Below are 24193 nucleotides of genomic sequence, written 5' to 3'. Positions count from 1 at the left end.
GGCCCATGTAGTTTTTTTAGAATGTTGCTAATGTGGATAAGACGTAGGGGTTTGAGGGAAATACTGCATCTGTTCCTGTTTCAGCTTCTGAAAGATTGCCAGACCCTGTGCCACAACAAGAGCTGGTTAAAACTTTCCAACTGATGTTTTCTGTGGGAAAATGCTGATTCAGCCGAATCAGAAGGTTTTTTTATGGGACTGTGCCTATTCTGTAAAAACTTTTAGTTAAAGCAAAGCCTCCCTTTCTGTTCAGCCTGTGAGGGAGCTGCACTGACTTGTGACAGTACCCATTGGGAACACTAGGCTGTCTGTATTATTTTTGACTTAGAAGTTTCCTCACTTGCTAGCAGTTGTCCAGTCAGGAAAATTTTCATGTTTCCCAGGCAAACCAATAGCCTGTCTAGTGTATTTGCAGAATTGCTGGTCCTGTAGTGTTTATACGTAAAGGAATAGTACTTTTGACTCCTTGAACAGCTTGTGAACAAAGGTGATGTCTGGCTTCTCTTCTGTCTTGTCATCACCTAATGTTTTTTACATATTATTTGGAAACAGATTTTAGTCTTCAAAACTTGCAGATTTTCTCAATTCTGTTCCAGTAAAAAGTTAATACAAAACTGACAGTGACATTTTTTCTGTAGATAGAAAACCTAGTTTTTACACAGCTGTAATCACAGTATGCACATTGATTAAAAATAAACTTTTCCTTGGGGGGTTAAAACTCGTGACAAAGTAGAAGTACAGAAAATGTCTCCACAGGTTGTTAGATATTTCTTAGAAAGCTTTGATGCTGTTCTGTGATGTACAAACTTCTGAAGAGCATAACAGGCTGTGCTGTAAATTATTCTGCCACGTTATATTTGCAAACATGTAAAATACAAATTCAGTACAAAAAGACAGACTCTTAAAGACTTAGCTGGAGAGAGTTGATGAGGACTACTCCCAGATGAGATGTCATAACAGGTCATGTAAGTATTAACATATTTCAGTGAAAATCATTCTGCAGTGCAGTGAAGCTTAGGTTTTGCTTTTATCTTCAATAATACGAGTAGAAAATTTCTAAAACGAAGTCTGATGGAGGAAGCGGATTTGATTGCAGTATCTGTGAGAGCCACAATAATTTTTTGTTGTGTGTAAGCCTTAATAGTGTTTAAAATTCTTTTTTTTTTTCTCTTTCAGTATTTTTATTTTTGAGTAATTTCTCCAAATGATAAGATTTAATGAGAAATCTTCCCCTTTCTCTTTTTCATTCTGTACCAACCTTTTAGTTTACTTTCCTCTTTGGTGGTGGTGGGAAAGTTCACGGAAAATAGTTTTGTGAACAGAACAGTTGACATCGTAAAAACGTTTATTTTGTGTCATGTGAAGGGCTGGTCATTTAACAGAAAGATGACTGTTTTTTTCATGATCATTCATACAGCCTTTGCTCTAGGATATGAGCAATGCTGATTCCATGGACAAATATCAATAAAATGTTAGCATTCTACTATTGGAAATGTCATGTTAACAATCTTAGACTAACATACTAAGTAATTTAAGTTGTATTTTACCTGTATCTTGAAAAGTGTTATTCAAAAAATAACTCTGTAATTATATTAAAAGATAAAGGCATATACTGTTAAAGCTGGCTGGAAGTCTTCCAGAATAGGGGTGGTGTTGGTGGGTTGTTTTTTTGAAGTTGCCTTCCCAGGCAGCTCCTTTGTTGTTTTTACTTCAAGAAAGGAAAATCTGACTGCTGATTATCATCAGCATTTTCAGTATCAGGTATTTTCCAGAAAAGAAATGGCTAGTGAGGAAAAAGATAAGAAACAGCAAGTTTCACTTTTTTTTTTTTGTTTGTTTCCTTTGTCTTCTGGCACTTTGTTCTCTTTCAGCTGTTGTTCCTTTTCCGAAAAAGGATGCTGTTAATTTGGAAACTTGTAGGGTGCATGAAGGGATTTGGTATTCCCTTTCAAAGTGCATTACTTCGCCTATATGGCATGAAATTATATGTTTGCTGTCATGGAAGATAGCTCTTCTCAGCTTCTATTTTAAATTCCTTTTTCTTGAGATTTCTTACTGAAAAGTTTTGCATCACTGAACTCTTGTCTGGATTAAAACACTGAAAAACTCTTCAGATGGGAACCACAATACATTTGCATACTCGTAGAACTCAGAAACATATCTGCCATGAAACTGATATATCAGTGTGATGCAGGTGAATGAACCTACATTCAGCAGCAAGCTAGATGTATTTTTCTTGTGTTCACAATCCTGGAAGTACACAAAGTCTGACAAGTTTTTTTTTTCTCTTTTTGCTATCATTGTAATGGTATTTTTGTGTGTGGTGGTGTTTTTGTGTGGTTTGGGTTTTGTTTTTTGGGGTTTTTTGTTTGTTTTTTTTTTTTAAATGAAAACTTGATTCTGAACTTCTTAAGGGAAGGAGCTGACTGCGTATCTGTTGCAATTCTGACTCACACTAAGATTTCCTGGTCACTTTGTATGACTGTAAGCAAGTGCTTATCCTGCTGTTCACTTTAAAGCCATTGTCTTGGAATGGTTGAACTGTTATATATGTAACTATATTACTGTAGTGTTATATATTAATTTACTATGGTTTTGATTGTGCAGTTGAACAGAACTGTTTAATGAAGGCATGGTCTTTCACTCTGCTGCCAATTTTCAACTGACTTTTGAATGAGATTATTTTTGTGCTCTACTGCTTGCTATGGTCATAGTATCATGTTTTCCTGATGTTTTCAGAATGCTGTTTGCAAAAGAGAATAGCCAAGAATGAAGTATTGAAGTCAGTTCTACTTTTAGGAAAGACATCCATCTGCTTCTAAAATTAATTAGATTATGAAACCGTTTGTGATTAATTATTAAAGCATTACTCATTTAGGGTGCTAAAATAATAGTACAGTTTACTAGTGAAATACTGAACATATTTCAGTGACATTAGGCATTCAGGGTTAAGATCACTGTACTACAGTTACTGTGGGAGTAATGACAGAGAAAGTATATTTTTTTCTACCCCACTGGAATTCATGAATATTTGCCTGCAGTATATTGTCTCATGATTGAAGAGCCCAAATGAAGAGAGAAAATCAGATCTTTATCCTGTCAGATCTTGCAACACCTCCAGAGATGGATGACACCGCCTCTCTGGGCAACCATTTCCAATGCTTGTACTAAAAAAATAACACTTGTAGGTTTTGCAAGGCTACTTTTGGGTCCCCCCATAAGCCTTCATTTCTGTAGACTGGACAAGCCCACTTACTTTGCCTCTTCTTAGAGGCTGTGATGTAGAAACTTTTTAGTGGTTGTGGTTTCATTTACTTTGGGACTCATAATCAAAATTACTAAATCTCCTCTTGGTGATGTGGCTGAATTAGAGGAGGAAAAGTATATGACGAAACAACCTTTCTTCCTCTTGGCATCACGCAGACCTCTGTGGAAACAGGGAAACACAGCCTCAGGCTGAGTCACATAATGTAGTGGCATGTCATCCTGCAGAGATGATGCACTGGACTTCCTAGGCTAAACTTCATGTTTAAGAGGTGGGAAGTACAGCCAGGCCTAGACAATTAGCAAAGCAAACTAGGTATGCTGTCATGTACATTTGGAAATGGGGCTATCTTATTATTTGATGTTCATACAAATACAGATATACTTCTGTTACACTATATTTTTCATATAATTTTCAATACTGTTTTTTTTATAACTTAGGATACAAAAATAGCTTCACTTGAGCGCAATATAAGAGATCTTGAAGATGAAATACAGATGTTAAAGACTAATGGAGTTCTGAATACAGAGGACCGAGAAGAAGAAATCAAACAAATAGAAGTTTACAAGAGTCACTCTAAGTTCATGAAAAATAAGGTAAGGTCTATTAATAAAATAGCTTATTGCTGTTTAAGTAATGGAAGCAAAAGTTTTAACCTGACCCTTTTCAACATAAGCAGCTTTCTGCCTGTCTTCTTTTGTTAAATCTCTACTCTGCAATAGTAGCTATGGAAGAGTGAAAAATTTGGGATAAATAAAAAAATTTTTGACTTAGGAAGAGATAAGGTAAGTGGCTATTTCACCACTTCTGCAAAGGCTACTACAATCCTGAGTGTAAACTCTGTTCCCTTTTCCCTTTCTTGTGTATGGTGTTTTAATATTGTCATTTTGAATTAGTTAATATTTTTGATTTGCAGTATTTTGGCATAACTTTATTTGTGCATTTTTCTGGTTTTGATTGTAGTATTACTGTAAGAGCTGCTGTTCCATAGATGATGCCAAATCGCAATCTTCTTGTATTTTAAAGACTTGAAATCTGATGACTGTTCCTGAAAAGTACCTTTCATTTCAAATTATTGTACATAGATAATTATGAGTTGACCACAAGCAGATAGTAAACGTGTAGTGATATAACACATTTCCTGGTAACAAGCTCACAAAATGTTATTGCTTACTCATTATTTTTAAGTGCATCAGAAGTAAAGTTTGATGTCCAAATTATTTTCCCAGCTGGTCTTTCTACCTCCTTTCATTTTGATGTGCTCAGCTGCTGTCTGAGTAAAGATGAGCCGCCAAATAGTCTTTTTTTATGAGGGCTAATATTTTTATAATTACTTTAAAACTGTAATAAATATATGTAATGTTACAGTCTATGCTGGTTTATTCCCAGTTCTCTACCTTGAATATGTTTGTTTATGAAATGACAAAATACTGAATTAAAGTACTTGATTAAAAGGCAAAAAAGAAGTTAGAAGTTATGGAGCCTGAGGCTTATGGCCCCACTGTGTTAGACTGAAGTTTAGGTTTTGGAAATAGCATTTTTTTAATATGATTTATAAGCTAAACTAAGATAGGGCAAAATAAGTTACAGCAGCCTGAACACTGAGGAGGAAGGCAAGCCATCTCCTCTCTTGCAGTGATATTAAAAGTTTAACCATAGAGCCAGAGTAAAATCTAGGCACACCACTTTAGTAGTCATGATTATTATGATAATTTATTTTAACAGTCTTTCTGTCCCAGTTGTTTGTTTGGATTCTTATTCCGTTTAAATATTTAAGAGGTGTTGTGTACACGGACATTTTGTATGTGAAATTCTAGTGAATGGAGATAATTTATTTGCTTTTTCTGAAATGTGTACTTGCACTTGAAAAAACTCCTTGAGGAGGAGCTGCTAATATGACCTCTCTAGAGGCCATTTAAGTGAAAGGAGTAAGAGTTAAGTGACTTAAAGTGTAATTCTCTGCCTACCATTGTTGATGATAAAAATACTTAGTAGCATTGCTGGTTAAGTGCAAACTTTGCACTATGAGGTACATAAATACCATTACAGTTCTTTCAGAGTCAGGCAAGCTTGTCTATGGTTCAGAGAATAAAATGGTGTCAGCACCTTCTGGAGAGTCTGTAAATTAGACCTTCATTATCTTCTTGACAAAATGATTGTATTTTGTCTGAGTAATTGTAAGAGTAAGAAAATTCACTGCTGTGTAGTGTTGGGTACTGAAGATTTTACATCTTAGATGAGCTCTTACTGTCTCCTGCTTTGCAAACTGTAGTACCTTGTAAACTACTTCATAGAAAATGCTGGTGTCTTGTGATATTGGAGCGCATTATTATCTCCTTCTGGGTGGTTTGTGCTACAGGAAGAAATGGAAGTATTTGTACACATGTGGAATTAATCCAGATTGAGTAAAAATAAAATAAAATAAATCCCAAAGAATATATTAATTAAAGTAGCTGTTAGGAACTTTTAACTGCTTTTAGTAGCTTTAAGTAGCATTATCATCAGGAAAAGTATTTTGCCAACTTACCATTAATTTCAAAGCAATTCAGTTTTAATAATTCACAGCAAAACTTATGCATCTCGGCAGATCTGTTGATATAAAAATAATATACAAACCCCCATTTTATTAACAGTCTCCTGATGTTTTTTAGAGAAAAAACTTCAGTATATTCCTGTGCCACAGAAAGGAGATGGATCAGAAGATTATTAAACATAGCTTGTTTTGTTACAATCGTCTGATCTTTGAAAAATGCCATGTTCTGATGAAACTTTGTCTGTTTTCTTTCACCAGTCCTTTTCTTCCACTTAAAATTGAGATTTGCAGCAGAAGATACTACTTTTATCATTCATCTGAGAACCTTTCAAGGTGGAAAAGTATTTATGTAGCTGTCAGCAAACAGATCTGATTATACCTGATTTGTTGAACCTGAGATTGTTGAAAAATTCTGATAAACAGGAGTCTTGATTGATGGCAAAGAGCAGAACAAAACTCTTCTCACAGTTAACAATCTTAGGTGCTATAAAGCTCTTAATACTTCACATTTATTTTTGAAGTATAACTTGTTTTAAATTTGTTCTTGATTTAAATAAATGGGAGAGTGCTGAATGGAGGCCAAAACTGAATATTATTTATTGTACACGAGTGGCAGAGAATGTTGGGGAGTGTTTCTTTTCTTAGCTAACTCTTAATAATACTCCTTCCAAATATAGAAGCTTTAATTTTGACTTGCAGTTAAACAGAAGTTGTAGAAATTAGAAACTTGCTTAGATTTTTTTCTTCTGGCCCACTTGATGAGGTGAAGACTGTTCTTGATCTGTTTTTGAAGGGACAGAAATTGCCATTATGCACACAATACAGAAATTGTCCAAACAAGTCTTAAAGTTTTCATGGCTAAGGGATATGAAGCTTCAAATATCTTGATTAAGGATGTGAAGGGCATATATAGGATGATATGGATTTTAAAAAATGATTTCTGGTTTCTGCTCTGCAAGAATTCCTTCCCTTACCTAGGGTTTGACCTTTGGCTCTCAGCCAGATACTTAAGGGAACACCGATGCATTTTTTTCAGGTGTGAGTTTGCACTCTTGAATTTAATTAGTCCTTTGAGTATTAGAACTCTTGTGCTAAATCCCACAGGAATGAATATGAAAATCTAATGATTAGCTAGTAATTACGTTAGTACAACTTCAGCAAATTACCATTAAGAATTGATGAGGCTGCAGCAGGGCACTGTGCATAAGAACTGCTCACACTGTACGAATGAAACATGCAAGTTCTAGGTGATCCTGTAGGAAAAGTAATACAAGAGAAAAACTACAGCATTTTTTTTTGTTGTTCATAGGCCTGGAAAAGTGATAAACACTTTAAGAATAGATCTTGACCAACATAACCTGTGGAATCTAGAGATAGGCTTACGGAACCCACTGTATGCAGCCACTTCATTAGCATTGCTACAGTTTTTCCTTTACTAAAATCCTTCACTTGAACAAGCAGTTGTCATTTGTCAAATAAGACCAAATCCTTTTGATGCTTAAATCAGCATAGTTTCATTTCATTCATTAGTAGACTAATTTACTTAAGGATTTATCTCATTAATCTTAGACTATCAGGAGGAAAGATCCGATTGTTTTGTTTTCTTTGTTTCCCAGTTACTCTATGTAATGTCATGTAAGGTTTTGGAGTGTAAAAACAGTGATGGTAAGGAAAAGGAAAATGGTTTTCTAGAAATGTTGTTATCTAAGGAACGGAAACTATAGGAGTTGACAGAATCATATATTAAGAAGGAAGACAAAGCATTGGAAGCAAAGGGACTAGGGTTTCAAGAAAGAAGGTGAAGAGAGATCATTGTGGGCATGGTGAAAAAGCAGTGACAGGCAAATTAGACATTGTAAATATGCGAGATAACTTGTAGGTTATCTTCATTCTCTTCTTTATAAAGTACAGAACCATTTTTGCCTTTGTTTTTTCACTGATGGGAGATATTGCTGAGTTGTGAGTGTTGGTCTTCCACACCACTCAAGATACAGCAAGGTGAAAATGTTTACACATCTGCTTTAGACAGTAATTTAATGCCCTGTTTTATTTCTTTTGCACACTAGTAGATAATGCAGCACTTTTAAATTTCTGTGCCTTCTTGTTATGCCTGTGGTATTTTTGATACTTTTTTTTTAATTAGAGTTTTAGTACATTTTCACCATTATACTTTAATAAAACACCAGCCAAAATCATAGAATAGTTAGAATTGGAAAGGACCTTAAGACTGGAAAGGACCATGGGCAGGGACACCTTCCACTAAACCATGTCACCCAAGGTGCTGTCCAGCCTGGCCTTGAACTGCCCCAGGGATGGAGCATTCACAACCTCCCTGGGCAACCCATTCCAGTGCCTCACCACCCTCACAGTAAAAAACTTCTTCCTTATATCCAATGTAAATTTCCCATGTTTAAGTTTGAACTCGTTAGCCCTTGTGCTATCACTACAGTCCCCAGCATCCTTTTAAGCCCCCTTTAGATACTGGAAGGCTGCTATGAGGTCTCCACACAGCCTTCACTTCCCCAGGCTGAACAGCCCCAACTTTCTCAGCCTGTCTTCATACGGGAGGTGCTCCAGTCCCCTGATCATCCTCGTGGCCTCCTCTGGACTTGTTCCAACAGTTCCATGTCCTTTTTATGTTGAGGACACCAGAACTGCACTCAATACTGCGAGTGAGGTCTCATGAGAGCAAACTAGAGGGGCAGGACCAGCTTCTTTGACCTGCTGGTCACACTCCTTTTGATGCAGCCCAGGATACGGTTGGCTTTCTGGGCTGGGAGCACACACTGAAGCTGGCTCATGTTCATTTTCTCATCGACCAACACCTCCAACTCCTTCTCTGCAGGGCTGCTCTGAATCTCTTCTCTGCCCAACCTGTAGCTGTGCCTGGGATTGCTCCGACCCAGGTGTAGGACCTTGCACTTGGCATGGTTAAACTTCATGGGGTTGGCATCAGCCCACCTCACAAGTGTGTCAAGGTCCCTCTGGACGGCATTCCTTCCCCCCAGCGTATCAACCGAACCACACAGCTTGGTGTCATCAGCAAACTTGCTGAGGGGGCACTCAATCCCACTGTCCATGTCAGCGACAAAGATGTTAAACAAGACCTGTCCCAACACCGAGCAGTGAGGGACACCACTCTTATCATAATTATTCATAATTATATAATAATAATAATTATTATTAAACACATACTTGAATGTGGGGTTCGTTATTTTATTTTTTTAATTTTCATTTGAGAGCTGTAACACTTTTTTAACCTCCTGATAATTTGTAGGTCTTGTGACTAGAACTTTATACTAAATACATTCTGTTTCTAAACCATGAGGAGCATACCTGCAATTGAAATGAAGCTCTTTATTATTATTTCTCAGTGTGTGGGTTGTGTCATGGAAAAAAGTGGGAAGAGTGTCTTGGAGAGATTACCTGTCTGCAGTGTTCACATAGGTCTTGTATAAAGTGTGTGATGTAATTCAGGTTGGCTGCAGATCTACGTTTTGTCTTTATATCTTGTAGCCAGATTTTCCCATTGTTCATTTTGTATACAGTTCTGTCTCAGTTGCCATACTTGCTTACATGTACTGGCAAGGCATGGAGGAAGGTGGTTTGTGTTCAACAAGAGGGTTTTCTCTAGCAGTTTCTCAACTGCACTCTTTACGTTTTCTTGACATCTGTTTTTTGTATGCTCTTTTTTTTTTTTTTATTTTGAGATTTTCAGCCTGTGAAGGTGATTGCTTTCAGTGCCTCTATAGATCCTTGATTTTATACAGTAGCTCAGGGGTGGCTAGCCACGTACCTTAACCAGCTAGACAAATGTACTGAGATTTTGAAAAAGAAATAAGGAATAACTAACTGTAGTCAGACATGCATATGGACTATAGTTGGAAGAAACAGTTTTTTTTTTTTTAATTTAATATTTAAGGATATTCTTACAATGTAAACCAAAATAGAAATATTTTGATCAGCAGTAAATGCTTCCAGTGCCTGTGCCATACAGTATTGAATCTGAAATGCTTCAATGCATGAGTCTTTATGATGTGTTTGGGTGCGATCAGCCTGTGGGTACATTTTCTTCTTTTCCTGGGGATTTTTGAACCACCTTCCATCTAGCCCTTCTAGATTTCTTCTATCCCAAATATCTGTTGGGATGCAACAGATGAGAGAGGATGGAAAGAGCTCTTCCAGGACTTCTCTGGTCGTTGCACATATGAACATTGAAATGTAAAGAAAAATATGTAGGTATTACAGTCATCAAGAAAACTTTGCAAAAATAAAGCAAGTGTCTCTGAGTTACACAGGTGCACTGAGGCATTTTATTTCAAATAATCCTCATGAGGTAATGTATCTGAAGACATTTGGTGACCAGTGTTATTTCACAGGATTTAGGAAGAATAGCTTTACATCACCTAATTCACCCTCCTTTTGCATCGTTGTGTGTATTGGCCAGTGCTTTGTTCAAATTCATATATTCTAAATCCACCACACTTTCACATTCTGTGGCTACGTCTCCCATTTATCATTGTGACATGACATTTACTGATGAACCTTAATTAAATTCAGAAGCCCTATCTTAGTGACTGGGTTTCTGCTGTTTCCTTTAGGATGTGCTTTTACAATCTCACAAACCTTTCATTCTGTGAAATTTTTTGTAATGTTTTCCCCAGACTTCTCTTAAGTTAATCTCTTTGGCTTGACTTTTCTAGTACCTGAGAATTCCATATGAACTGCCAGGGAGAGAAAAAGGAGGTGGGGATGGTGGGCAGCAACACATTTTCAAGAAGAATAAGGTTAAAATTCCACTTCTCTGTATTCCTTTCCTTGTTAAGATGCCTGCTTTTCCTTATCAGGCTCCTTAAAACAACCTTGATACGTTTTGGCCAATGATAAGTCACAAGAATCATGCTGTTGGAAGGAATAGGCTATTGGGTGGAATTTATACTTTTATGAACAGTTTTTTTCTTATGCATTTTTGCTGTCCTGCCAGACGTGCCTCATGCAGGATAAATTCCTTTGAACTTAAGTGAGGTCCATGGTGAATTTATAGGTCAAATCATCATGTATGATCTTTAAGAGTTTCCTTTTAACTTCTGCAACAGCAGGGTAATCATTCTTAAGACAGGTACATTAAATTGCAACAAACGCAATTGAAGTTGTGAGTGTAAAAAGTCTTCTAGAATTCTTCCAGAATTTACAGGTGTCTGAGTTGTCATATCATGGTCGTTCACACCTTTCGAATTTCAACTGCAACTATGAATTGGAAATTAAATTAATGATCTAACCTTTTTCCCCCCCCATTACAGATTGATCAACTGAAACAAGAACTCTCAAAGAAAGAATCAGAACTTCTTGCCTTACAAACTAAGCTTGAAACCCTTAGCAATCAGAATTCAGATTGCAAGCAACACATTGAAGTGCTTAAAGAGTCACTTACTGCCAAAGAACAGAGAGCTGCCATACTTCAGACAGAGGTATTGTTTCTTGTAATCATAAAATACAATAGAAATATTTAGTTAATAACGTGTCAAGGTGATGATGTGTTTGTTGCAAGTCTGTGTGGAAGGCAATTTGTTAAAGAGCAGTGAAATAATTTTAAACCCTTAAAATGCCAATATATTCTTTTTTTTTTTTTTTGTAGTATACCAGCTCTCATTCTAGAATTTTTTTAGAAGCACCTGTGATTGCATTTTAAGAAAACATGCCTAATTCTCACTGCCTTTAATGGGGGAAGCTGGGCCTTAGTGTCTTGATTGCTGTGATTTCATTCCTTGTTTCTTCATCTGTTAGTTGTCTTGAGTTTTCCTTTTGGTTGCTCTGGCTTGATGCTTATCTTGTGCTGTGTATTTCTAGTCTGAAGGGTGAAGATACTAATGTATTTTGAAACGATCTGTTGAAGGGCGCATGATATTAATCTGTATGTTGTTGTTTTGTTCTTTTAGGCCAGTGCATTAGTTACGTATCTATCTACAAAGTCAGATCATAAAAATATGGGTGATGGAGTACCATTGAGATGGTTGTCACATTTGATGGAATGTGTAAATCCAGTGTTAAAAATATTGTCCATTTTTTTTTTCTTTCCTGGACTTCTAAAAAAAGTTGTCGGCTGGAGCACATGATACTGATTAGACTGATTCCGCTTGTAACTTCTTAATTTTATTTTTAATGTGTATACCCCTTTAATGAAACAAAAATACCTGTGAAATTCATTCATGCAGTGCAGATAGTTTCCATTCAGAATGAATAGAAGAGTTTCTATTCAGAAAGAGAAGTATGTTCTATGAAGTATACAGGAATCTTACAGAATGTTTCAAATTTCTGGCTAGCAAAGTTCTAGGAGAAAAAAAATAGCTTAAACTATCATTCTAATGAAAGCAGGGAATAAATATTTCTGAGATTCTGATAATCAGTCTATGCTGTATGTCTTACGCTCTGTGCATTAAGAAGATACAGATGAAATCTTGGAATTTCTAGTTTGTGTTTAATAGGCCAGCCAGCATATGTATATAATAGAAAATAATCATAATAGAACAAGGGTAAAAACTCCAGTATTTTTGGCAGATCTCAATCTAGCATCTGAGTTGTAAAGATTACATATTTTTAATCCTTATCTGTGCAGAACTGTTTTGCTATGTTTGTATTAACTGTCATGCTGCTGAGGATAGTGATGAATTCCATTGTCTCTCCAGTAATTTGATTTCTTAATTCTTTATCAGACTCCAATGTATTTAAGGCATTACAGTCTTATGGCTGACAGATGGGCCATGGTAACCTTAATAACTGAGAGTGCTCTTGATAAAGGGCTGCTGGGGTTGTGTTCCTAGTGAACCAGTTGGTTTCAGACAGGTTTTCAATTCCTCTTCCCATTTTTTACATAAGGCAGTTCAGCTCAAATTTTTTACATGAAGCAATTAACTTAAAATTACCTGTAGTTGCCTGTTGGTGTGCAGGTGACAATTGGTTGTATTGTGGCTGCTTATTGTTAGTCTCTCAGGGAAACCAAATGAAAAATTAATGTTAAAATTGTCAGAGAGGTAGTTTGATAGAAGGAATGCTCTATAATAGCAGAGAATGAATCCCTCTTGTTTGGTCTAATATGGTGTTATTTGTGATATATGCAGATAGGTGGGTTGTTGCAGATAAGAGACTTTAAACTGAAGCAAAACAACTCATAGATGTCCTCACAGTATGTCTGGGTTCTAGACAGTTTAGGCTGTCTCTGCATCGACTTGCTAAATCACTTGAGCCTGAATTTGGTTGTGTGAGAATCTTCAGAAATGGTGGGGTTTATTTCATAGGCTTTGGTAATTACATTATGTTACCTCAATAACTTCATTTGTCTCAAAATTTCTTCTATTTACTTTTGAAAGATAGCATTACGGGGTGTGCTCTTATATGCACCATTTACCTATGAGACAGAGACTTTAAACAACTTCTGTTAAACTTTATATTATGTCAGCAAACTCCCTGTTCTTGAAATACTTTAATAGCATTCATACTTTGGGCAGTATTAATTATATCTCATTTTTTATCTGTTGAAGATGCACTGAATTTTTTTTTTTACTTTCCTGTACTTTATGGTGGAGATGTAGTACATCTCAAATCTGCTTAAAAGGATCTTTTATGTAGTAGAAATACAGCACACTGTGTACGCATCAATTTCTCAAACCAGGAGTTATCAGGGAAAAAAACAGTACTTTTGTTATTCTAAAGCCTCAAGGTTGTTGTAGGCATGTCACAGCCTGTACAACTTTCTATCTGAAAGATTACATTTCCAGGGGTTAGAAATGAAGAGCTGGGGTTATACAGCATCGAGGCTCACAAAGGATGTGTTTAGTCTGAACATACTTTTCATCTCTTTTGAATAGACTTTGAATCAAGAGCTCCTTAAAGCTACTGAGCTGTCCAGTCTTGTCTCCTGGAATAAAGTCTTACAGGAGCTTTCAGCTAGCCATAAAAAATACACTTGTATAACCAAACACAGAATTTGTCATAAAACTGCTGTGTAACTATGTGAAGATGTTACTTGCTTTCTCTGATAATCATGAAAAACAAGTGACAGATCTCTGCATTTAAGCAGTCTCATAGATTAGAAAATGAGATTAATCCAAGGCATGTTCTAATGATATTCTATTGTTAACATTATTGTTACATAATTTTAAGATCCTCAGGGTTCCAGCGCATTCCTTACCACCCTGCTGTATGCAAGGGAGTTTTTCTGGTTAGAAATGATTGCCAAGATGTCTCTTCTCCACAAACTATGATGTTTCAACTTCCAGACTGGGTGTGCAGTTTGTTAAAGAGAGCCTGTTAAACTGTGGGCATTCTAGAGAAATGTGCTGGATGGAGCTCTGAGGAACACAGGCTGGACAGAGGCTGAATTTGTAGTTTGCAACGTCTACTCCTCTAGGCCAAAGTCTTTGCTGTTTCTCAATATTTAGACAAAATCAGAAAGAACATCTCCTTAACATAAGCAACAAGAAAACACCTCAGTGAAAACTAGTAACTAAGGCTATAGACCACTTATTGGATGCCTTAAGTTTGAGTGGTTTTAGAGCTGATCTTGTTCCTGGCACTAGTCAGTTATAAAACGGTTGAAAACAGGGTGTTTGTGGTGTCTGCACTTACTCAGGATGGAAATGCCTCCTTTTTCTCTCATTTCTTTGCTTGCTTATTTGCCCTTCATATATTTTGACTTACCAGGCGGCCAGTATGTGCCAATAAGAATTAAGTGTTTTGTTTGTTTCATTGTATGCTTCACTGTACATTTCAGTTAACAAATTCATGCCTTTAGGCCACATTCTCCTGTTACATCCTGTAAAACTAAATGTGATGCAGCAAGGCAGGAAAATCAGAGTAAAGTTTCTCTGAACTCTGTTTGTATCTACTCTTAGTTTTACGGGGACACTTTTTTGTAATCACTTTGCAAGTATCAACTTCATATAACTCAAGTTTCTGTCTTCAGTACTCAGAAATATCCTGTCTTCCAAAAGGACCTTTTACATTTCCACTTAATCTTTAGTTTAGAGGAATAGAGGGAATGTTTGTCTTATGTGAATGTTTGCTGAAAATGTTACATTTGGTTATGTGTGAGAGACTAAATAACAGCAGAGGCCATTGATGTTTTGTTCCTGGTATATATATTCAGCTGTGTTAAATTAAATAACAAAACAACATCAAATCAATAGCTCTTCTAATGAAGCTCATACATTTCCTGCAGAAAATACAGTCCATGCAACAAAAGACCCATGATAGGATAGAGTGGCTTTCTATGCACTAAACCCAGCATCCTTCTTACTAAATACCTGAAAATCATAGAATAGTTAGGGTTGGAAAAGACCTTAAAATAGCCTGGTTCCAACCCCCCTGTCATGGGCAGGGACACCTCACACTAAACCATGTCACCCAAGGCTCTGTCCAACCTGGCCTTGAACACTGCCAGGGATGGAGCATTCACAACTTCCCTGGGCAACCCATTCCAGTGCCACACCACCCTTACAGTAAAAAACTTCTTCCTTATATCCAACCTAAACTTCCCGTGTTTAAGTTTTAACCCGTTACCCCTTGTCCTGTCACTACAGTCCCTCATTAAGAGTGCCTCCCCAGCATCTTTATAAGCCCCCTTTAGATACTGGAAGGCTGCTATGAGATCTCCATGCAGCCTTCTCTTCCCTAGGCTGAACAGCCCCAACTTTCTCAGCCTGTCCATATGGGAGGTGCTCCAGTCCCTGATCATCCTTGTGGCCTCCTCTGGACTTGTTCCAACAGTTCCATGTCCTTTTTATGTTGAGGACACCATGACTGCACACAATACTCCAGGTGAGGTCTCACGAGAGCAGAGTAGAGGGGCAGGATCACCTCCTTCGACCTGCTGGTCACGCTCCTTTGATACAGCCCAGGATATGGTTGGCTTTCTGGGCTGTGAGCACACACTGAAGCTGGCTCATGTTCATTTTCTCATAGAACAGCGCCCCCAGGTCCTTCTCTGCAGGGCTGCTCTGAATCTCATCTTTGCCCAACCTGTAGCTGTGCCTGGGGTTGCTCCAACCCAGGTGCAGGGCCTTGTACTTGTCATGGTTAAACTTCATGAGGTTGGCATCAGCCCACCTCACAAGTGTGTCCAGGTCCCTCTGGATGGCATTCCTTCCCTCCAGTGTATCAACCGAACCACACAGCTTGGTGTCATCGGCAAACTTGCTGACGGCGCACTCAATCCCACTGTCCATGTCAGCAACAAAGATGTTAAAGAAGACCGGTCCCAGCACTAATCCCTGAGGGACACCACCTGTTATAGGTCTCCAGTTGGACATTGAGGCATTGACCAGAACTCTTTATATGTTGCCGTCCAGCCAGTCTTTTATGAAAATGAGCAAGTGTTGTTTACGTGGTAGTCAAGCAAGTGGCCTGCCAATACAGATGTATGAGGAATTAAGAACTGCTTTGCCAGCAGGGCCCGCTCTGAGACCTGGGGTTTGAGCTAGTAAGATAACGCTAGACTGTGCTGTGGTAGCAATCCAGCAATGTTTCTAGACATAGCAGGTTTCATTCTCTCCAACCGGGAATTAGGAAAATGTTTTGTTTGCTTAGAGCAACTCTATCTCCAGGCCTCAGGTCTTATCTAAAGGGAGGGCAGTGGCTTCCAGCAGCAGATGGGAAAGCAGCTGCAGGGAGATGAAGGGTGAATGGCAGCCTTCCAGCAGGTGGAAATCATTATGGAAGGAATTTTGTGCTGTACAAGCTATTGTTGGTCGTTCCCAGATGAGTAAAGTTAGTAACATTTTGGCCTGCATTAAGCCCACTCCTTTCTTCCTGCATGTCCACATTGTGTTTTTATAGAATAGATAGTTTTGTTAATTATCACTGTACAACCTTATGCTGGCCTAAAACATGCTCATAACCTGCCTTGAAGGGCTTCTTTCTGGAGGTGAAAGTGTCAAAGGCCAGTTCTAACCCGAAACTGAGCAAGGTATTTGTAGTTGCAGTGTCAACTTCGTGCCCAAATAGATTACTTGATAGTCACTTTGCTGTAATTAAACTAGCTTAGTAAATCCTGTAATAAAAGGAATCCAAAACAGATCCTCTGTAGGATCTCAGTTACTTCATAATAAACCAGGATATACAAGTGCATGGAGTTGTTCCTCTCCATGTTCATTTCCTTTCCCTAAACTACATGAGGTCCCTCACAACCCCTTTCTTCAGCCTGTTGAGATCCCTGTGAACAGCAACATTACACTCTGGTGTACAGCTGCTCTTCCCAGTTGTACCATCAGCAAACTTGCTAAAGGTTACATGCTACGCCGTGTCCAGATCATTAAAGATGATGTTGAACAGGACTGGATGCAGTATTGATCCCGGGAGTACAATGCTGGTTCTGCTTGAGTCCCCTGATTCTTCTGCTTGATACAAATCAACCTCACTCCATGGTTCTTGCAAGCCAGGTCTAATAGCCATGAGGCTCACAAGTAATGTTGGTATTAACTGTAGCTTCTTGTCATTCAGGTATTCCTAGAATTTCATTAGTGTTATTTTTTTGTTACTGAATTCAATCAGTGTTTGTACTCAGTAGATTACTTTTTGTGTCATTTCAAGTCTGGAATTTTTATGATGTTACTGCAAAATTAGCTCAGAAAATATTACTACTTTACAAGTATAGTTTAAGTTTGAGCTCATTCTTACATAGGTAGTTTCAGTTGTCTGAGATGAAGTGTAAGCAGAGTCATATTAAACACTGCAGAATGCTCGCTAGTATTGAGAGGCAAGAGTAGCCAATCTGCTTAGTCAGATAGTTGTTTCGCATGTGTTACAGCAGATCACCAGAAGTACACTGAGGACATCTGGAGCTTTTTCATGAGTGTAATTAGCTTCCTTCAAACAATGGTAATTGGGTCGGATTTCAGGTACAATGGCACTTTTCCATATGATGAGAGAGAATTTAAAACCAGCAGTAAATAAGTCTAAACCTAAACATGATGTGCTTTTTTGCATGATGATTGTGTTGTCTCAGTGATGTCAGTGTTTTGGGTTATTTTAATAGGTTTGAGTTTTAAAACTATCATTTGAAGTTTTTATTGACAGCTGAAGCAAAAAGATATAATCCTGTAAAGCAATAACTGTCATGGTGGCCAGAGTTGGGAGGTCTGAAAATGGTTTATTGCCAGTAGGAAAAATGCTTGGAACCAGGCCTTAGAGGGTTCACCACCTCTGCGACGTGCATTTAATTTTGTTCCATTTTTAAGAGTATATATGATAATAGTGCCAAATCATGCAAACTTTTCCTACCCTAACATATATAGCCTTTGTTTTGATTACCTCTTTATTAATGATGTGAAACCCCTGAGGTCAGATAGAAATGAGCCAACGTCAGGCTACTCCAGCTACAGAACAGGGAAAATGTCACTCTGCTCCACAGAATTGTTAAAAGGAAGAGTATTAAACTTGCTCAGATTTTCCTTGCTGTTATGAAAAAGCTGTAGAAGTTAGTTAATTTTTAAACGATGCTTTGTACTGTTAATGCAGAGGGAAGAGGTTAAACAGCTTGAATAATTCGTTTTGATGATTTAAAAAGATGAGACACTATCATTTGTATACTTTAAAAAGTGGTAGATGGTACAGCCTGAGACTCTGCACATATTTAGTGACTGGCATTTAACTACAGCTCTTACCACCAAGGAAAAAACCTACATAAATTGATGTAAATAAATTCATTTCAGCTGGGTAGCTCAGTGAAGAAAAACATTCATTTCATAAGCAATTCTGACACAAACATACTTAGCACTTTATTAGTTAGTGTATCACTGTGTTAGATAACACACCTCCAAGTCCAGGTGTGCTGTTTGAAGGTTAATGAACTGTGAAATAAGTAAATGTCTACAAAGAAATTTTGTAAATTGTGACTGTAGTCCTCTCAGAAAATGCATTAGGAAAATAGGTGAAGTCTGTACTGTAACTGAATACTGATGTATTCAGCATGCATGTATTAATAGAGAAGACCAAATAACAGTGAAGAGGAAAGGTGATTATAGTGCCTATTTATTGCAGTCTGTTTTTTCTTTTGAACATATCGGTTTATAGAGAAGGGCTGTGAGATGATTGACTTCTTGGCAGTTCTTAGTTTGCATAAAGAACAAATAAAAGCAGACAGCACAGAATACTTGGAACAAAACTACAAATGCTTTGTTTTTATTTCTATTACAATGTTGATATTTGATATTGCTTGAAATGTAAATCTGCTTTTAATTTTACAATAATAATGGTATAACTACAGTTCTTTCAGTCTCAAGTTTTTATTTTTCTAAGGTACAGTTTTACTTTGAAATTCTATTTTTCTATTGTTTTGTGATTTTTCTTGTTTCAAATCAGGCTGAGCCAGATATTTCAGTGTGGTCTTTGTGCTGTACTGCCAGTGAATCATTCTGGTACATCTGCTATGCGTGCGAAGGAAAGATCACCTGTTGTAAAAGCACCAGTCTGGAAGCTTGTGTCCCGTTTACTCTCTGTCACTGCAGCTGTTCAGAGCTTTCTTGACAGTGTATTTCAAATTTTCACCTTTATCTCAGGTGGCGCTTGCCAGCCATCTCACTTTCTAGGCAGTTTTCATGTTTTGTGGACCCCTGTGACTGTTTGGAATGAGAGGAACATAGTGGTGAGGCAGTAAATTCTGAGTTAAACCAAAGAACCCTCAGATTAGCAAAATGCTGTATTTAAATAGAAGTAAACTCTGAGGCAAACTTGTGTGTGGGTTGTGTTTGGTGTTTTCTTTTCTTCCCCCCTCTTTCCCCCATTTCCCCCCGCCCCTTTGTTGTGTCTCTATTGCAGGATTCAAATGCACATCAGACAGCATTGTCTGATTTCGGTGTTCTTCATGCCTTGAGCATTGCACTAGTGACCTCCTGAGATGCATTCCAACCCCAGTGACTTTATGGTACTACAAATGAAGTGCTCTCAAATACGAGATATGTAGTACTGTCCCAAAGATGTGTGTTTTCTGCTTTGTGAGTTATATACTATCATTTATTTATCTGGAGGAAGATTAAATGTTGGTTGATTTATTTACATACACACACTGCCACTATCCCTAATTGAATCCATTCTTGATAATAGCTTTAAATGTTCTGTCATTCTTTTAGGGACACCTTTATTTTTTGTCATAAAAACTGAAATGGAATTGCCTGTGGGAAAGGTGACTAAAGGAGTGGAGAGTTCCATTTGTGGGGCTGGTAGAAAGCAGTGCCCAGAGATAGGAAAAAACAGATAAAAATAAAATGGGAAAGATGAAAATACAAAGATAAGACACTGTATACTTGATATGTAAAGACCTTATGCAAGTTGTTTGAGACAGATAGCTTAGTGAATGCTAGATTTATCATACTATCCAAACACTTCTCATTTTCATGTATTTTATTTAATTAAAGTAATAAATAACTGTGGTGTCCATCCCCATCCCCACCCTACCACCCAGTTCATAGATTTACAGAAAATTACCTTGTTTGCCATTTAAACAATATTCACGTAGCTTAAATGTTTTTTTATAGCCAAGAAAATTTACTGTGATAAGATAAATTAAGCTTCAGTTAGGCTTGATTCTAGTGGATGGAAATGATGAGAAAAATGATAGTACTGTTAGCTACTAATTTAAAGCCTTTGCTCTAGCTGGAGATGTTTTGAGAGGAAGTTTAATAGGATTGCTTAAGAAACGATTCTTTGCATACTTACTGTGACTAGACCTAAAGGGGCCTAGTTATGATCCTAGTATATTGGCGCTATATACAAAAATGCCGAGGAAAACCCAACTCAAAACAGTATTGAAATCTCACCAGGTTGGTACAAACCCAAGGGGAACACAAAGAACCTGTAGATGTTGTAATTAGAATAATAACTTATAGATAAAATCCCCCAGTCTGAAACTGTTAATGGTGTTTTGCACATACTGCATTAATGATGAAGTATGAGGAGAAGTAACTGAAGTAGTTTTGTGTTTTCTTTTTTTTTTTTTTTTTATGCTGGGAGAGAGACAGCTGAGGAGAAAAGGCTAGAGCCACTTAAAGGAAGATGTGAATTAAGTAATCTGACTGAAGGGAAGTGGGGAACCATGGCTTTTAAGGCCAAAGACAAATACCTCTTGTTTTCATTAAAGTGAAAGAGGGAAAGGGTAATGGCTGCTGGTGTCTTGTGTCTGCTATCTTGGGGTAAAAATGAAAGAAGACAGCAAATCATGAATGAGGCTGATCTTTGTGTAGGATACATACAGTTAGGTAAAAGTTTGCTATACAAAGGTAGGGACAAGGTAGGTTTTTTTTTTTACTTCTTGCATAGTAAGGGTTGTATGGTTTTGGGGATTTTTTATTATTAAATTTTAGTATGGGTGTTAAGGATGCAGTGCAGGGATATTACATGGGACAGTTCAGGCTTTGTGCTAGGACTAAGGCCAGAGACTGCAAAATGTCTCTTTTTTTTTTTTTTTTTTAATTAGTGGTTCAGATTGAGAGCATCCTAGCTCAATTAACTTAACTCCAACACTCAAGCCTGTGGTAGGTGCAAAGATGTATTTTCAGCCTGCCCTCCATCACTGCAGAGGAAAATATCATGCTTGCAGCAGAAGCGGAGTTTAATAAAATAGGAGATATGGCTCATTTGAAATAAAAAAAGCTTCTGCAGCTGTGGCCATCCAGAAATCTTTGGAGATCTCATACTGACAGTAGACCTCATGGCTTTTTTATTCTTTTTTTTTTTTTCTTTGGCAATAGGATTCTGAATAACATTTTATTTACAGCAATGTGGTAGTGTAATTCCCCCTCCCTGCCCCCCCCCCCCCCCCCATTTAACTTTTAGAAGGAAAGAGCTCTCTAGGTCTTGGTATCACAGTGGAAAATGAAAGTAAGAATCTAAGCTTATGAAGATCGATGGTTTCACAGATGACCTGCTAATATTTAGGGAAAACTCTAAGTAAAATCAGGTAAGGCAAACTGAAGTTACACACTGCATGTCCCAAGTGGTAACATAATATCATTACATAATGCTTTCAATTTCCCTAGTACTTTGCATACCTTAAATGACCAAGCAATGCAGGCTGTTAGAATTCCTGAAAGATTTGTCATGGTTATAGGTGAAAAGTGTTTACAAATTATCTCCTGCAAAAGAAGCAGCAGTTGCATTTTTTCCTAAGCAATTTGATTCTGTCATTATTTGGTATATTTTCAACTACCAGGTGTGGTAAACTGAATGGAATTCCAATTCTGTGGCTGCTCTAAGTGAAAACTGCTTTTTCATTTCATAAATTGGACAAAACAGAAACCCAGACATAAATGTACTGTTTCATTTAGACAAGTGAAGGATAATACATGTGTAGCAAAAACTGCCTTTCTGAGGTAGATTGGTACTCCACAGCTTTACTATAGTAAGTCATGGCAGTTGTGTAGCCTTAAGGCTTTAGTAAATAAAAACCCATGTGGCCCACCAGCTGGCACAGACATGTGGGAACAATCATCTTAGTTTCCAGTTGTCACAGGGAGGAATTGCAGTTGTGCACAGAAATCCATGAAAATAGGGGTTTGATGTTTAAAAAGAAGCTGGGCTAAACAACTACTGTGCATGATAGCACCTAGTTAAATAATGATACTAGTGTCCTTAGAGCAAAAATTACTAAACATATGTAGTTAATAAGAAGGCTGTGAATTTAATGTAATTAAAACACAAAATATTCTCAAAGGCAGGATGCTAATTAACATTTGTGGGACTTGACAGGGGAAAAAGCGCTTGTAACTAAGTCCTGAAATCATCCACCTCCTTTGATAAATGTTGTTTCTAGATTTTTGGTCAGGTAAGTGGTCAACGATGTTAGTAAACTGCTCAGTTAGTGGACTGTGTTGCAGTTCTTAATTTGTTTCTTTGGTTCTTTTCCTGTGATTATTTTAATGCATGGCATTATAACATAAATTTTAGCTCTTCAGACAATTGCTTTGCGTTTGTGTTTCCTGCAGGGGATCATATACCTTCCCTCTGCCAGTATTAGTTACAGTGTTTCTATGCAATAGAATTAGTAACGCAGTAATACTTCTTAAAGGAATAATGACATTATGTGGCATTAAGTAACTTGAATCTGTATAACTGCCTTTGGTTATTATCTGTTCTGTGAAATACAAAGAAAGGCTCCAAATTGTTTTCTCTGTACTTCTCTGTTGAATGTTCACTCCTTCTCACAGAGATGATTAATTTAATCCTACGATTAATTTCCATTATTTTTGAGAAGGAAGCGTGGTATGTAAAAAGTGATGAGAATGCAAGGTTTAGTTATGTTGTTACAGGTGGTCATATATCGTAGGTTTTTTTTTCCTCTTATATGACCACGCTTTTCCTACCTGTGTCCATTCTACCAGCTGTAGTTGTTAAAGACTCCATGTGCATACTGATGAATTTCCACTGCATGCTCTGCCACAGATCCATTTCTCTGTTTTTGAAAGGTTCTTGCTTAACAGTAACTGTGAATATGTTTAGTTTTACAGAAGAAACTGCGTAAGCAGTACCATGCTAGAAGAAATGTTTACAAAGGCGGAAAAAAAAAAGATGTTTTAAAAATGCAAACAAATATTTCTGATGCATTTGAAGGACTGACAGTTGCAAGAGAAGGAAAGGCAAGGAGATTTTTCTTGAGAATAATTATCTCTAAAGCTTCATGAAGAAAGTCAGGTATTCTACAGAATTGGGAGGAAATGAATCAGCAAAAAGGAGCCTGGAACTGTGGAGAGGGATTGCAGAAGATGCTACTACTTAAGAGTTCTGTCACAGGAGCATGAGTGCTGGTGTAGAGAGCTGTTTAAACATTTGCTGAGCTGGTAGAGTTCTGCTATGGTTAGTGTTAGAAATGTATTTAAGTACTGTAGGACTAAGTCCTAGCAATATGAAATCAGAGGGTTATAAGTCAAGTATGTAGAGAGTTTTGAAAATGTTTATAATAGTTTAAAGTTGGATTCAAAAGTAGTCCAGAAGATAGAATAAAATGCATAATGATCTTAAGGTCCTTTCCAACCCTAACTATTCTATGATTCTATAAAGGTGCTTTGGTTTCTGTTTCTGCAGGAAGGGGTCAAACTGTACTTGCAAAGGGAAATCTTAATTCTGACATTTTGTAATGAGTGCTGTTGATTTATCTATCCGTAATAACTTTTAAAACAGGTTGGTTTTGTAGGTATTCATATTGGGCTTGTGAATCACCATTGTTTCATCACCTTTGCTAAGGTTCTGCTTTTGCCTTTCAGCGGAAGTAAGTTCAATGCAAACAAGGCACACGTCGTATACTGTAGTCAGAAACAGTCTGAAACAATTTTATGAATAGCACATTTATGAAAGCTGTTTTCTTATGTCCTTCTGCTTTTGTCTTTCAAATTCCCCCTCGGGTCAAACAAACA

General features: G+C 37.3%; 1 protein-coding gene across 12 annotated transcripts in view; it reads left to right on the top strand.

The window, feature by feature from the left end:
* The window catches only part of ERC2 (ELKS/RAB6-interacting/CAST family member 2), a 490267-nt gene that overhangs the window by 110603 nt on the left and 355471 nt on the right, over nucleotides 1-24193 (top strand). For all 12 annotated transcript variants that reach the window (XR_009726824.1, XR_009726822.1, XR_009726820.1 and 9 more), the window contains 2 exons: nucleotides 3706-3861; nucleotides 11099-11266. Coding sequence is in view for 3 of the 12 variants with exons in the window: in XM_061362415.1 (XP_061218399.1) it covers nucleotides 3706-3861; nucleotides 11099-11266 (324 nt within the window). In the remaining 9 variants the exon portion in view is untranslated. The remainder of the gene's footprint in view (nucleotides 1-3705; nucleotides 3862-11098; nucleotides 11267-24193) is intronic.

This window comes from Neopsephotus bourkii, unplaced genomic scaffold, assembly GCF_033783945.1.
Source record: "Neopsephotus bourkii isolate Nb327-2 ecotype Australia unplaced genomic scaffold, CSIRO-AGI_Nbou_v1 NB_1120, whole genome shotgun sequence".
NCBI classification, from domain to species: Eukaryota; Metazoa; Chordata; class Aves; order Psittaciformes; family Psittacidae; genus Neopsephotus; species Neopsephotus bourkii.
Note: the sequence above shows the minus strand (reverse complement) of the source record. Positions and strands in the feature narration are given on the sequence as shown.